General features: G+C 39.9%; 1 protein-coding gene across 2 annotated transcripts in view; it reads left to right on the top strand.

Annotated features, from left to right (window-relative positions):
• The first annotated feature begins 272 nt into the window (after window positions 1-272).
• Window positions 273-16,498, top strand: part of Xpo4 (exportin 4) — an 87,137-nt gene continuing 70,911 nt past the window's right edge. The window contains exon 1 of one of the 2 annotated variants that reach the window (XM_087912125.1): window positions 273-443. In XM_087912125.1, the coding sequence (XP_087768251.1) occupies window positions 375-443 (69 nt within the window). In that variant the 5' untranslated portion in view covers window positions 273-374. The remainder of the gene's footprint in view (window positions 444-16,498) is intronic. The other variant, XM_048442033.3, reaches the window with a different exon arrangement.

The raw sequence follows: 16,498 nt of genomic DNA, 5'->3' as shown, positions 1-16,498 counted from the left end.
CACCTGTACCTTGCCCCACACCTAATGGGCTGCGCGGCGAGAGTTCGAGACCGCGGGGCCCGCACGCCGGGAGCCACGCATGCGCAGAGCTCAAAGCAGCGCGGGATGCCCGGCCGCGGCTGACAGAGCCAACCCCCCGGCCTCGTCCGGTGCCGGCTGCCGCCGCCCTCACCCCAGCGCCGCGACCCGGCTCACGCTTCTCGCCTGCCAGCTGCTCAGGACTCGGCGGTGCCGTCAGACCGCTGAGGGCGCGACGCCGACGGCGGCTGCGACGGCCCCGGAGGCGCGAGAGGCGCCGGGGTCGCGGCGGCGATTGGCCGGCCGCGGCGCCTGCTCCCATAATGCAGCGCATGGCGCGTCATTGAAGAGAGACCATGATGGCGGCTGCGCTGGGGCCCCCAGAAGTGATCGCTCAGCTGGAGAACGCGGCCAAAGTTCTGATGGTGAGAACTCCGGGCCCCGAGAACCGCAGGATCCGTGGGACTCCGGCTGGCTCGACAGCGGCAGGCCTGCTGTCCGCTGGCCTGGCGGCCGGGAAGGGCCTTGGGATGAACCCTGAAGTGGTGGTGGCGTGGCGCAGGATTCTCCATCCTACTTTTCTCCTGTCTTGGTCCCTTACTTTCTAGAGCTTGTCCTCTTCCCTGGCCGCCCTATCCTCTGCCTGGCATTGGGGTGTAGTGGTGTAGGATGGAGAGTTTCCTGTGCCTCCTGCTTCGCCCTATATATACCGCGCTGGGCAGACTGGGTAGCAGAGCAAGGCACGGGAGGGAGCTAGGGGTGAACCCCGCAGGACTTGGGTCAGGGGTCAGTCTTGGAACTGTGTGCATGACGTTGAGTAGTTGATCCCGTTAGGGGAGGGATGGCACAGCCTGGGTGCTGTTCGCAACCCTTGTTCCCTCGTGCATCGGGTCCCCTAGCTCTTTGCCTGACATGCAGGCAGCTCTGGGTAACCGCAACCGGCACGTGGACGGAGCGGAGCGGCAGGAAGGAGGGAGGCCAGTCTTTGGGACCAAGGTCGTTGGGGCCAAACTTGGTCCAGGACCGAGCTCCGTGTGTGTTTCGAGTATTGGAAAGCTGACTCTATGGTACTCGGTAACATCAGTCTCACATAATTTGATGAGGGTGTTTGAGCAGGACGAGTCAGGATTATAAACAGTATTTTCTACACAGGGAGCAAAAGTAAGAATAAACTTCGTTCGGTTACTCAGTCAACTGTGTGTCTTATGTTTGCTGGCTCAGCTTGATTTCTTTCATTTTTCTTTTTGTAATTTATGACAACTGCGTTTGTAGATTATTTTTGAAATTTATAGGTCCTTTTTTTAAACTTAACGATTTAGACTTTCTAAGAATTGAATGCAGCCCGATTTTTTTTTTTTTTTTGTACCCCGGACTCTTTTACTTTTAGGTTAGTGAGGATTGTGTTGGAGCATCATGTTTAAGAATATTTTAGCTAGGGCCTGGAGAGCTGGCTCAGTGGAGCACATATGCTCTTCCGGAGGACCTGAGTGGGTTCCCCGCACCTATGTCAGTTGGTTCCATCCACTTGTACCTTCAGTTCCAGAGCACCTGCACTAACATGCACATACCCACGTATGGAAATAAACACATAATTAAAAAATAGATAATGTTAAAACGTTTAAAAATAATGCTTGAACCAATTCTAGCGTTGTTATTAGTACCGTCCATTAAGTTTTGTCTTCATATGCAGTATCAGAAGCTTTAGCTTTTGGAAGGTGAGAGGAGGGGCTGGAGAGATGGCTCAGGACTTTAAAACACTTGTGGCTTCCTCAGAGGACCTGGGCCTGAGCACACGTGGTGATTCACAACCATCCTTGACTCTGCTTCCAGGGAATCCAATGACCTCTTCTGACATCCACAGGCCATGCAGATAAAACTTATAAATAAATCCTTAAAAGATTTTGGATTAAAAATTTAATTAAAAGCTTAATAAAAGTTTACCAAAATCTCCAAATACAGCGTCCCCACAATACCTGAAAATTTCTGAGGAGTTAGGGCTATTTTTTTTAATTAGATTAAACAACACAGCAGTGCTCTAGTATTTAAGTTGATAGGTTACTTGATGGTGTACATCATTGGCCTCATGGAATGTAGTATTTGTGCTTGGCAATGCATCCTTTTTCTTTCCTGGTAAGGCTGGTTTTTATCACAATGCTTATATGTGGGTAAGAAAATGGTACTAATATTCTATTAATTGCTAGAGTTTGGGTCCTATCTTATGAATCCCTGTAGCAACTTTGCACTGTTGAGAGAAACTGAAATTCAAAGCAAATTAGTGATGAGACTGATCAAAACTCAGTTCACCAGACACCCCCATTTCAGAATTCTGAACTCTTTACTTTGTAGCATAGGCTAGGTTAGAACTCATCGTGTAGGTAGCCCATGCTGGCCTTGACCTTCTGGTGGTGTTCTCAGAGTGCTGGTTATCACAGGCATGAGCTTTATTCTTTTGAATTTTTTATTCAACATGTTGTTTCTCAAAACCATATTAATTATCCTGTTACATTTTCTTATTTGATGGGAGATTTCTGTAGTGGTACATTTATAATCAGGCCTTGTAAGGTTATGGAGTAAAGTACTGAACATAATGTATTGGACCTACGGGGTGCCAGGTAAAGAGGGTTGGCGAGATGGCTCACTGGATAAAAGTTTGTGAGTATGCACAGAATAAATGTGAAAAAAAGTCACGGTATTATCTGGCATAAGGAATGATTTTTGTCTGAAAGGTATTAATAAATGCTTTCTGTACATACTACTTTATTCACGACCAAGAAGTTACCTGCTGGAAAGTAAATTTGAAGGTAGATGAGCTGGAATGATGAAGGGCTATTGTAATTCAGCCATGTGTGTACAAGTAAAGTTAGCGATTCTGAAAACATGGTGGAAATGGGAAAAAAAGGTTGGTTTTTGTTTTGAGATAGGGTCTCACTTTATAGCATTGACTGGCCTGGAACTCCCTGTGTAGATCAGGCTGGCCTGCTTTTGCCACCAAGTGCTTGATACCACCATATACTCTGGAAAACATGATTTGGTTTTGAGACAGTGCCTGTCCTGGAACTTGCTGTGTAGTCTACACTGACCATTAATTTTCTATTTCCCTGCCTCAGCCTTCCAAGTACTGGGATTAAATGTATGCCCCACCTTGCCTGCCTGGAGAAGTATTTAAATATGCTTCCCAAATTAACTTTTTAGAAAGATTCAGGTTGTTGACCTTTTTTTAAAGCATAATTTTATTGATTTGTTGGGGATTTCACATCATACACCCTAATTTGGCTCACCTAAGAGTCCCTCAGTAAAGGGTGTTGGCTTTTGCTTGAGGAATTTAACTATTTTTTTTTCAAGAGGATGGTAGATATTTTACAGAGTAAAGCCAACCATACTCTATGCTAACATTCTCTTCATTTAGTGTTTTCCTGATGTCAAATTTAATCAGGTTACCTAAATGTAGACTTGAAAACTTGATGTTGAGTATACATATTTTATGACTCACAAATTATAGGAGAAAAATGGAATGCATTATTTTAAGTAAATAATACACTATTTTTTCCACCCTGTTCTCTCTTCTTATGTAATCTGCATAACAGTTTAAATAGGCTTTGACCTTTTGCACTGACTTTTCCAGCACACAATTTGTGGCTTTTCCTTTTCCTTTTTATCTATCTATCTATTTTTTTTTGGGGGGGGGGGACAGAATTTCTCTATGTAGTTTTGGAGCTTGTCCTGGAACTATTTTTGTTTGTTTGTTTGTTTTTTTTCTTTTTTTTTAAGATTTATTTATTTGTTATGTATACAACATTCCATGTATGCCTGCACACCAGAAGAAGGCACCAGATCTCATACAGATGGCTGCGAGCCACCATGTGGTTGCTGGGAATTGAACTCAGGACCTCTGGAAGAGCTGCAAGTGCTCTTAACCTCTGAGCCATCTCTCCAGCCCCTGTTTTGTTTTTTTTTTTTTCAAGTCAAGGTTTCTCTGTAGCTTTGGAACCAGTCTTGGAACTCACTCTGTAGACCAGGCTGGGCTCGAACTCACAAAGATCTGCCTGTCTCTGCCTCCCAAGTGCTGGGATTTAAGGTGGTTCCACCACTACCTGGCTCAGAATTAGTTTTTTTTAGTTGGCAATTGTATGTATTTTGGGGGGACCAGGTAATGTTTAGATACATACATATATATTGTGTAATTCCAAATCATGTCTTTTTTCTTAAAGAAAACTATAAGTGTGTCATAGCTCACACTAAGGCTGGATTTGTAGTTTTGCTTTTGTAGGTCAGGTTATTCTATTTTCACAGATTTGTGTAATTGTGTTAGTTGAGCATAATTTTATCAACAAATAAAGAGAAAATGCCTTTCAAATAAGAAATAGTTAATAGAAGAGAGATGGGGATTTTTCTCTATTCACTTGTAATTGTGGGAAGTCAACTTGGCTCTAAAATAATAATATTTCAGAGTAGAGCCTTTCAGAGTTTAGAATGTGTATAATTAGTCTTGGGTGACTGTTAAAATTGCAGATTCCATTGCTTTGCTTTGCCTAAGAAGTCCTGATTAAATAGGCAGTATTTCATTCTGTTCCCTGGTCTTCAATGGCTGAGAACCTTTAGGTCTGAAAGCTCAGCAAAGTTGTTGGCCCCTGCTTTACATTCCAGCTGTAAGGCTGTTCCCACTAACTGTCTCGTTTTTCTACTAGGGCTGCCTACATAATTTGCAGGGCCCACTACAAATGAAAATGTTGAAAAAAAATGAGCTTGGAAGTGCTGATAAAAGTTGTAAAATATAAAGCACTTTCTTGTTAAATATTTATTATAAAATGTGGCAGGAAGATGGCTAAGTTGGAGAAGTGCATGCTGGGCAAGCATGAGAACCTCCATTCAAATCCTCTGAAGCAAGATGCAGAAGGGCATGTGTGTAATCCCAACACTGGGAAGACAGACAAGCAGATCCTGGAGCTTGCTGGTCAACCAGCTTAGCGATTTGGTAAGCTCTGGATCCAAAAAGAGACCTTGTCTCAAAAAGACAAGGTGGAAAGCAGTAGAGGGAGGCAGTCCACCTCTAGCCTCCACACGGCATTTGACAGTCATCTGAGGCGACTGCTGTATTTGAGCAGACTGTGCAGTAGAGGAAGGCAGGCAGTCCTATGGGAGAGTCCGGAGATGGATTTCTCAGGTTTGAACAGACCTGCTTTTCTTGCAAAGGCTAGCAGCAAGCTTTGGCTAAGGTCCTGCTTGTCAAGCTTCGTAGTGCACTTCTCCTGCTGCACATCTCTCTGGCCACTGCAGTTTTTTTATTCTTCTATTTTTCATCCTACCACAAGGACACAGTTCCTTCTGCCTGAAGAGTGTTCTTTACTTTTCAGGGAAGCTTTCCTTTGTCAACTGGAAGGTGAGGTTCATCTGCTCTATACCCCCTACATTCAGAATGCTGTTAGACTCTTAATATATGTTAAGTTTGGGGACCCTGCTTGCTTTCCCTTGACAGTTTATACCTAGCATCTGGCATGAGGCTTGTCATAGAGCAGTTGCTTTAGTATTATGTTGAATGAAGAAAATGAATGACTAAATGCAGAAGGGAGTGGGATGTTGTGGCTCAGTGGGAGTGAGCAGGTATGGCCTATATATACTAAGTCCTTTTACCACCATAATTACTGTGAGTTTGCCTATCCGTGGGTCTTGGGAGTTGTCGACTGTCAATAGAGGTGGTGAGTGAGAATGTGAACAAGACTAGGGTGGGAAGTATATTCTTAATTTTTTTAAAATTTATTTATTTTGTATATAGTGTTCTGGGCACCAGATCTCATTACAGATGGGTGTGAATCATCATGTGGTTGCTGGGAATTGAACTCAGGACCTCCGGAACAGCAGTCAGTTCTTTAACCTCTGAGCCATCTCTCCAGCCCAATCTTAATTTTTTTAATGCCAAAATAACTGATGAGGGGGAAATGACTGTATATGTATTTGGGGAAGCTGAGGACTACTTCCCCAAACAGGCTTAAACTTTTTCTCAACATTCATCTTACAAATTAATCAAAACTATTGTAATCTGTAATATAGTCATGTTTAATTATAAAATTATTTGCTTTTACCTACCAGGTGGCATCATAGAAAAGTTGTGTGTGTGTGTGTAGGCACATGTTGAAGTTATTGAAATCATGAAATAGTAAAGGTCTGGAATATCTGTTTTTTTTTTCTCCAACAATGATGGTGTGTGTGATATTTAACAAGTCAGTTAATGTTGGTGTCCTCTAAAATAGAGTAATGAATGGGACTGAAGACACAGCTGAATGGCTAACAGGTACTGCCCTTAAAGAGGACGTAACTTCAGGTTCTAGCACCACGTTAGGTGACTGACAATCTCCTTTAACTCCAGTTCTAGGGGATCCTATGCCTCTGGCTTCCAAGGGCACCTACACTCATATGTACACACACAGAGACCCCTCCTATACATAATTAAATAAATCTTACAAAATTAAATAAATTAGGACAATGAAATCATAAAAAGAATAAAACAGAAGTAGGGGTCGGTTCAGCAAGTAAATGTTCTTGCCATCAAGCCTCATGATCTTAGATTGATTCCTGAGACCCACATGGTAGAAGGCAAGAACCAACTCCTGTAAGTTGGCTGAGGTACACACACACATACACACCTATACAAATAAATAAAAGTAAGAAAAATTAAAATAAGATGCCTTGAGAGTTATAAAAGTTTAAGTAATTTATGTTAAAAGTGCTTAGTATAATATCTGGCACATAATAAGTGCTTTATAAATTATAGCTGGGTTTTGTACCTTAATGTATCATATAACCTCACATCAAAACATATAAAATCAAGACAGTCTTGGAGTACTAAGTAAATACTTATCAACTTAACTCTCAAGTACTGTGAGCTGCTAGCACTTGCTTTGCTCTCCAGTGTGGCTGTTGACATTTGCAGTGGTACACATGTGCTAGTGCGTCACATCCAATATGACTTGGGTCATAAAAAGTCAATATGACTTGGGCTAGAGAAAGTGAGGGGATTAAGGACAGACACACAGACACATGTACAGTGAAGCTAGGGTCAAGTGGAGTTCTCTAATGTTTCCACTCAGCTAACACTTCAAACTGGACCTCAGTGTGTTTATTAGGTATCACACAGGGCGAGGGGCTAGCTAATTTGGGTAGGAGATCTCTGTACATAAGCAATATCAGGCTGTGAATATCCGGGAGGAGGAAGCTACATCTTCTAGTTTTGGCACACATTGTTCATACGCCATACTTGGACTCCCAAGAAAGGCTTTACTATTTCTCTTTAGACTGGCCCATATGGGTAAATGGCTTTGTTGGTTTTCCATGGGCTAATTGGTCTTGGAGTCTGCAACAGTCTGTGCCCATGTCAAAACACACAAAATTCACTCAGGACTTCCTTTGTACCCTAGTGGCTGTGTGTTATACAACACATGTCTTTGTGTATCTCTGCATTCATCTTCTGTTTTGTAAATTACTGATTCCTATTTGAAATATGCTGATTTAAATTTCTTCTAGTTGTTGGCATCCCCACTGTCCAAATGCACTAGTAATGGATTCTAGATATCCGTTTTTAAAAGGCCATATATTCTTATTCTGGTTCCTTTTCTTGGTCTTGCATCTTCAAAACATAGTACTTTATAAAATATCAATAGTACACACATTGCTAAAGAGAAGATGGGCATAATCTGTTGCTTTATGAATGTAAATTTCATTCTTTAGACTTATAAAACAATTAGAATGGTCACATAGGCTGGTTATGGTGTGTATACTTTTAATCTCAGCACTTGAGAGGCAGAGACAAGTGAGTTGTGGGTTTGAAACCCCATCTGGTTTAAATAGTGAGCTCCAGACCAGCCGGGCTACAGTATAAGACCTCATCTAAAAAAACAAATGAATAAACAAACAAAACAGTTGTAACTGGAGGTTTCTCTCCAGCTCACCAGTTCCCGAATAACTACTCTCAGGCTTAATATTAAGTATAATGGCTTGGCCCATAGCTCAGGCTTCTTATTGGTTAGCTCTACATATAAATTAACCCATTTCTAATAATCTGTGTATTGCCATATGACTTTCTGGTGTTACCTGTTCTCTAGTACATCGTTGTTGCTCTGGTGGCTTCTGGCATCTCCCCAACTCTGTCTTCTTTCTCCCTGTATCTCTGGATTTCCTGCCGAGCTATATTTTGTTCTGCCATAGGCTAAAGCAACTTCTTTATTAACCAATGGTAATAAAACATATTCACAGCATACAGAGAGATTATCCCACAGTACATAATGATCAAACATTGATTTTTAAAATATGATTAAATGATTAAAAATCATTTTTTAAAATGATTTAAAAAATCATTGTTTTATGTACATCTGTTTTTAGCATAATTTTATTTTTAAGACATCTATTTTTAACATATCTTTATTTTGAGACAGTTCATACTTGAACTGCCTCAAAGCTGAAAATATGTTATCACATTTGTGTATCCACTTGTTATATTTGTTTATTTTGAGGCAGGATCTCACTGTGTAGCCTTGACTGGTGTGGAGTGTGAAGAGATCCACCTGCCTTTGCTTCCCCAGTGTAGGAATTATTGGTGTGCACTACCATGCCCGACCATGCACGTGTTATTTGAGATAGGGTCTCTTGTCAGGACCAGGGGCTGATTAGGCTCTGCTGACTGTCCAGACATCTGACTCTCTGCCTCCCAAGTGGAGGTTTACAAATGTGCCCCCCACATGCAACTTTTGTGTAGGTGCTAGAAATGGAACTCAGCGCTTTACTGACTAGGTCCTTTCTGCAGCCTCTTCGATGCCATTTTAGCAAAACAGGTTGCCCTGTATTCTTGACACTGAAGTAATTATGTCAGACTGGATAAGAGTGCTTACTTTGTTAAAAGAGTAAGAAAGGTATTATTTTTATTCTTTTATTTATTGTTTGTGTGAATGTATACATGTGTGCATGGACACATGCATGTGTGCAGTTGCTTGTGCAGTCTAGAAGAGGGCATCAGATCCTCTGAGTTGCCGGCAGTTGTTATGGGTGCTGGGAAGTGAACTCTGATCCTAAGACTTAAATCATTTCTGTAGCCCTCCTTCTTTATTTCTTTCTTTCTTTCTTTCTTTTTTTTTCTTTTGTTTTTGTATTTTGAGACAGAATTTCTCTGGAACCTGTCCTAGAACTTACTCTGTAGACCAGGCTAACATCGAACTCACAGAGATCTTCTGTTTGCTTATTGAGTGCTGGGATTAAAGGTGTGCGCTACCACCGCCCAGCGTCCCTATTCTTTAATTGGTTGTATAATGTGAGATGTATTTGTTTTTGACCTACTGGTACTCTACTGTTTTTATGTGGTTTTAGCCAGAGAGTTGTTTAAAATATTCAGTTAGCTGTTTGATGGGGAGTGGAATGCAGGGTTTCAAGTTAACTGAAAAGTGCGTAGATTCTCGGACATATCCACATGCCCAATTTCTGGATGTTTTTAGGATTTTTGTTTTTTGTTTTTCAAGACAGGATTTCTCTGTGTAGCCCTGGCTGTTCTAGAACTCGCTTTGTAGACCAGGCTGGCCTTGAATTCACTGAGATCTGCCTGCCTCCCAAGTGCTGGGATTAAAGGCATGTGCCACCATCACCTGAATGTGCCCAGTTTCTACATAGCAAATCTTAGTGCGTTTCGTTTAGTCTTCCGAAAAATATAATTGAAGCTCCCTTTAACATTATTCCCTAGTTTATGTTTCTTCTTCCACAAAGATACCTTAAACTCACTCTATTCCTGCTTCAGTGTTCTGAGTGCTGGCATTACAGGTGTGTGTACTGCTATACCTGATTTTGAGTATTTTTTGTGTTTATTAGTTGGTTTTACTTTCTACTTTAAGTTGTCTAGCACAATTACTAGCCATTTTTCTATTACATTTTGATTTACTTGGATTGGATTTGACAGTGTAGAACACGAAGTCCTCAGAGAACAGTATCTTCAGAAAGATAGCTTTGGACTGACAAGAAGACTCAGTGGGTAAAGGCACTTGCCACCAAGGGCCACGAACTGAGCTTGGTCTCCGGGACTCACTATGTGGAAGGAGTGAGCTGAAGATAGCTTTATTTCTCTTTTTCCATAAAGTCTGGAGTTAGCATCAGTGTTGCTGTGGTGAGTGATTCTAGATGCCAATAAGTGCTCTAGATTTTTTTCTCGCTGTTTTCTTAATCTCTTGGAGTGGGGGAGGTGGGGAAGGGGCTTCCATCTTCTAGTTTATGGCTTTAGGAAGTGAGCAGAGCTATACAAGGCATGCCATTTCAAAGGAGAAGTAAAAAATGTATTTGCACCTGAAATATTCCATCCAAAAGTTTGCTAATCTCATATTGGCTGGAATGAATCTGATAGCTGCTCCTACTGAAGAGAGGATTGCAAGAAACTCAGCAGGTGCATTGCTCTATGACTAAAGTCAAGATTGCCTTGCAGTAGAAGAAAATGCTCAGATGTGGAGGACATAGGTGTCATCTTGTTAAAGTGTTAAAAATCTTAATTATTTAGTGTGTGTATATGTGTGGCATACTCTTACTAGGGAGTACATGTGGAGGTCAGAGGACAACTTGCAGGAGTTGATTAATCAAACTCAGGTTGTCAGACTTGGTGGCTGTCTCACTGATCCTTTTAAAAAAAACAACTTAGAAGAATTAATTGCAAAGTGTTAGTTTTTGTTATGTGTGTCTTACTCCTTTGGTAGAATTTCAGTTTTTTACTGAATAGCCCTGTGTTAATTTTAATGCAGTCTCTCTCTTCTAAAGATTGACTGATATTTTACTTTACTTGCAGTGACTTTAATATTTAGAAGAGTAATTGTGCTAGTTGAATTTATTAATTTTGAAAAGGGATTTGTATTTGCTATTTATTGTTTAGGAAGTTTTTTACTGCCCTGACAAACCTGTGTTTTCTTCCTAACATTTTATTAATGTTTCATTTTTATTTTTTTTATTTTTTTTTAAAATATTTTTTTATTTATTATGTATACTATATTCTGTCTGTGTGTGTGCCTGAAGGCCAGAAGAGGGCACCAGACCTCATTACAGATGGTTGTGAGCCACCATGTGGTTGCCGGGAATTGAACTCAGGACCTTTGGAAGAGCAGGCAATGCTCTTAACCACTGAGCCATCTCTCCAGCCCAATGTTTCATTTTTAAATCTTAAATTCTCCTGTGTACAAAGTGAATTTATTACTTTGTACGAAATGTGTAGATTATCTAGTTGTTACTGCACTGGCAGCCTGGCCTGTCTGACCTTTCCTCACTGATGTGTCTTACTTAGGTCATGGTCTGTTCCTGGGTGTTCTCCGCATGGTTTTCTTTTGCTTCAGAATGGGGTGTGTGTGTTAAAATCTTTGCTCTAATGCTGGCTTTGAATTTTAACCATTCTTTCTTAAGTGTCTGTGTCTGGTTTGGCAAACTTTTGGCCTTTTTCATGGATGAGGACTGCTGCGATTTTAACAGGGTTGTATTATTGTTAATTTTGAGAGAACTGTATGCTTACTTTTAAGTGTAGTAGGTCCTAGGTAGTTGACTTCTCATTGCCAACGGGAATCTCTGAAAGGCAGATAAGTATCTATCCTTGAGATTTCCCTTGGACTATTGGTGCCCAGAGAGGGTTGGAAGCCAGGCTGCTTTGTTGTATGTCTGCTTCTTGACATTAAAGTGGGATTTAAGTTGTGTAAAGGAGTTATGAGATAGTGTAGAACTGTCTGCAATCAGGAAAAGATTAAGATAAGATGAAGGAGAAAAGATGAGAAATATATAAGGCTGTGTGGGAAAGGGGGCACACGAGTCAAGACAAAGTTGTAAGGAATATTTTGCAATGCATTGGAGAGGGTGGTAGAAAATGAAGAGTCTTAGCAAAGGTAGATACATGGAGGGTTCAGCATCCTGGGAGGTGTTTAGATACGTCTCATGTATTACCCAGCTTCGCTCTTGGTATATAGTCACTTTATTTATTTTTTAAACTTTGAGAGTAAGAATAAGATCACTTCTGGAAGAAAGTTTGTCTGAGAAGGGTGGACTGAGAGGAAGACATAGTTGGTAGGAAGGACAATTTTGAAGTAACTACTGAGGAGCTTGAGGCATTAATCAGGGCCATCCGGAGAACTTCTTATGGAGCACTGTGAAACACGGATAAATAAGTTTATTATTTATTTAATTGTTTGGGTTTTGTTGGTTTTTGTTTGTTGTATTTTTGAGAGGGGGCTCACTATCAGGCTGACTCCTAACACAAAGATCTGTCTGCCTCCCTAGTGCTGGGAAATGAGGTCTCTATGTAGGCCAGGGTGGCTTAGAACTCAAAGAGTCATCTGCCTCTGACTCCTGAATGCTAGGATAATAGAATAAATGTAAAGTATCAAAACATATTATCCTATATGAGTAGTTTTAAATTTAGATAGGAACAGTTCTAAGAGCCCAATGTTCAAGAAAATGTAGTGAAAACTTAAAGTTGAATAAATTCTCATTGAAATCTTCATTGATTGAGTCAAAAGCTACTAATATTTGTGTGTTTGGGTGACACATCTGTCATTTTGTAATTAGAGCATGAAACCATCTATTAAAAAAGCTAAAAAAAGTGTTAATTAGATCTTTATAACTTCAAACCATGTTTTCTACTCTCATAGTGTGGTTTTCTGTCTACAAATAGTACCTGATTATTCAATACGACTTTAGCGTCCCATCTTCCATCTTTCATGAATTGTACATAATATGTATAGGAAGCCAGAATGTTAGTTAGCATTTTCTGCTAGTTAAACGAGGCAGAACTCAGTTTACCTCTAGGTTAAACACTGATGTGTACTTGAAGTCACATTCTTATTGACTTGGCTCTCTTGGGATTTTAACAATTTCCAAATCTTGATTTCTCCATTTAAAAGAGGGAGATAACTCCTACAAGGATATTCCTGGAACTAATGAGCTAATATGTAAAATTTAGCATGCTACCAGATAGTTTTTTTTTTCAGAACTCAGATCTGATCTACCAGATAGTTTTATAATGATTATAACTTTATGACTATTATTGACAGTTTAGAACAGTCATGGCTTCCTAGGGAAAGAACTGGAGGTCTGTAGAATGGGGATTGGAATTGGTGACTGTTCCGAAGAAAGGCTTAGCAGCACAGCAGTAGAAGCAATTAGAATAAACTGGTGGATGCAGGGTTTATGATTGGTTAATTCCTGTCTTGTCTTGTAGAATCATGTAAGTGCATTACTAGTTCTGGCATAGTGCTAAGCATACAGTCCATGTCAAATACATTCTGAACAGATGCTGCTCAAAGTCTTTGAACCCTATATATTATATATTCAGCATACTAAAAACTAAGCATGTCATTTAACCCCTGCATTGGTAAATAATCTCCAGATTTCCAGTTTTGGGTTCTTCTGACTTGAGTCACTGTCGCTTTTTACCAGATTTTGTGAACAGATCTGCTTGTCTGTATTGGTAGGATGGTGAAGCTGGGGACAGAAACATCAGTCTTTTGTATTGGATTTGTGAGCGTTTGGTCCCACAAGTGCTCTTTACCATGGAGCCATCTCCACAGATTTCTTGGAATTTACTGGTGGAAATAATTTACTGTTTGAAAGTCGTTGCCAAATCGTTTTAAAGAACTTTTTTAAAATTTTTTTATTGATATTTATTGAGCTCTACATTTTTCTGTTTTCCCCTCCCTGTCTCTCCCCTCCCCTCTTTAATCTTCTCCCAAGGTTGCCATGCTCCCAATTTACTCAGGAGATCTTGTCTTTTTCTACTTTCTTCTTCCCATGTAGGTGAGATCTGTGTAAGTCTCTCTTAGTGTCCTCTAAGTGTTGTCTAAGTTCTCTGGGATTGTGATTTGTGGGCTGGCTTTCTTTGTTTTATGTTTAAAAACCACCTATGAGTGAGCACATGTGATAATTGTCTTTCTGTGTCTGGGTTACCTCACTCAAAATAATGTTTTCTAGCTCCATCCATTTTCCTGAAAAATTCAAGATGTCATTATTTTTTTCTGCTGTGTAGTACTCCATTGTGTAAATGTACCACATTTTCCGTATCCATTCATCAATCGAGGGCCATTTAGGTTGTTTCCAGGTTCTGGCTATGACAAACAAAGCTGCTATAAACATAGTTGAGCACATATCCTTGTGGCATGATTGAGCATCCTTTAGATATATACCCAAAAGTGGTATTACTGGGTCTTGAAGAAGATTGTTTCCTAACTTTCTGAGAAATCGCCACACTGACATCCAAAAGGGCTGTACTAGCTTGCATTCCTACCAGCAATGCAGAAGTGTTCCCTTTTCCCCACAACCTCTCCTTAATAAGTTGTCATCAGTGTTTTTGATCTTGGCCATTCTTACAGGTGTAAGATGGAATCTCGGAGTTGTTTTGATTTGCTTTTCTCTGATGACTAAGGATGTTGAACATTTCCTTAAGTGTCTTTCAGCCATTTTAGATTCCTCTGTTGAGAGTTCTCTGTTTAGGTCTGTACTCCATTTTTTAATTGGATTATGTGATCTTTTGGTGTCCAATTTTTTTGAGTTCTTTGTATATTTTGGAGATCAGACCTCTGTCTGATGTGGGGTTAGTGAAAATCTTTTCCTATTCTGTAGGCTGTCGTTTTGTCTTGTTGACTGTGGCCTTTGCTTTACAGAAGCTTTTCAATTCAGGAGGTCCCATTTATTAATTGTTTCTCTCAGTGTCTGTACTGCTGGGGTTCTATTTAGGAAATAGTTTCCTGTGCCAGTGCGTTCAAGGGTACTTCCTACTTTCTCTTCTGTAAGGTTCAGTGTGGTTGGTTTTATGTTACGGTCTTTGATCCATTTGGATTTGATTAAAGGACTTTTATAGTTGTTGAGTCTACATATTCTTTTTTACTGTTTAATATTTTTATTTACATGATTGTAAATTATACAATTTCTACCATTTAGTATTTTGTATAAAACCATTTACAATATGCAAGATTTTCAAATTCAACAAGAAGTATCAAAAACTACATGTATGTACCAAGTTTACAGGCTATGGTTAAGCTTTATCTTTTTTTTTTTCTTGGTTCTGCTCCACGGGAGGTTTTGTTTGTTTGTTTGTTTTTTTGTTTTAAAAATACTTTCAGGAGAATAAACATCCAACCCGTTTTCTCAGCTTTAAAAAATGTGATTAGAAATATACAGTTTAATAAAATATAAAGACAGTGGTTGATCAAGTACTGATTCATCAGTTACACTTTAAAACTTAATCATCTGTACATGAGTGTACAATAAAGTTTTCAAACAGTGGGTGTAAAACTGCAGTACTTTACATTCTTTTACTATTTTTTATTATATATACAATGTTCTGTCTGCTTGTCTGTCTGCCCACCAGAAGAGGGCACCAGGTCTCCTAGATGGTTGTGAGCCACCATGTGGTTGCTGGGAATTGAACTCAGGACCTCTGGAAGAGCAGCCAGTGCTCTTAACCTCTGAACCATCTCTCCAGCTCAGTACTTTACATTCTTTATCACTAGCTGCTCTTGAACTTTTGTGCTCAAGTGATCTTTCTGCCTCAGCCTGGCAAATACCTGGGACAACAAGCACACAGAGCAACAGCTTTCTTTCAATAAAGAAATCATGGCTCTGGATTTAGGAATCTGAAGTATATTCTGTCCTGCAACATATGTTGACCTGGTGATTTTATTGTGTGTATAATATCCAAATAGGTGGTGGTTACATTTTATACTATACATTAATATATTCATACCTTTACTTTTTATAAAAGTGAGTAGTGGAGTGGTTTAACCCCATTAGCTGTAGAAAGAGTTTTTATTTATAAAATAGCTAGCATAAGGACCATGAGAGGAAAAATGATCCAGACACTCCCCAGGTAACCCAGTGTTGATTTGTACACACAGCTGTGAGTGGGTGGTGTTGACTAAATGCAGTGTTAATGATGGAAACCTTGAAACACAGCTCATTCTGTTCTCCTGGTGAGAACAGAGTTTGCAGGCAAAAGGACAGAATTTGTAATGTAACTAGTTGCTCTCAATTTTTTGTTACTAAATCCAATTAAACTCAGTTCTGTAATAGAAAGTTTTTTTTTCCTGGAGAACTGTAGAGGGTGCTGTAACCTTAGGAATAATGTGCACTGGCTTTAACTAGTACAGGCATTCACAGGGCAAGAGTGTCACAGTGTTCAGAGAGACTGATAACGCATAATATGTTACCCTGATTATTTGAAGAATGTGTTTTCATCTTTAAGATTCTTTGTTATTGTTAAAATTACACAATCTCTCTTTTCCTTCCTTCCCTCCTTTTCTTTTCTTTTTTTTTCTTTTTTTCTTTTTTTTTAGATGTTGTCTCATTATGACAACATGTGTCCTTGGCTGGCCTGGAGCTTTCTCTATAGCCCAGGCTGGCCTCAAACTTAGATCTACCTTCCTCTGCCTCTCTTCAACGTGGGTGACACCACACCCAGAACAGTAGCCTTTCTTAATATGATCCAGGTAAATTGTAGAAC

The sequence above is a fragment of the Myodes glareolus genome, chromosome 12, assembly GCF_982192425.1.
Source record: "Myodes glareolus chromosome 12, mMyoGla1.1, whole genome shotgun sequence".
NCBI lineage: Eukaryota > Metazoa > Chordata > Mammalia > Rodentia > Cricetidae > Myodes > Myodes glareolus.
This window is presented reverse-complemented; position numbering and strand designations above follow the sequence as displayed.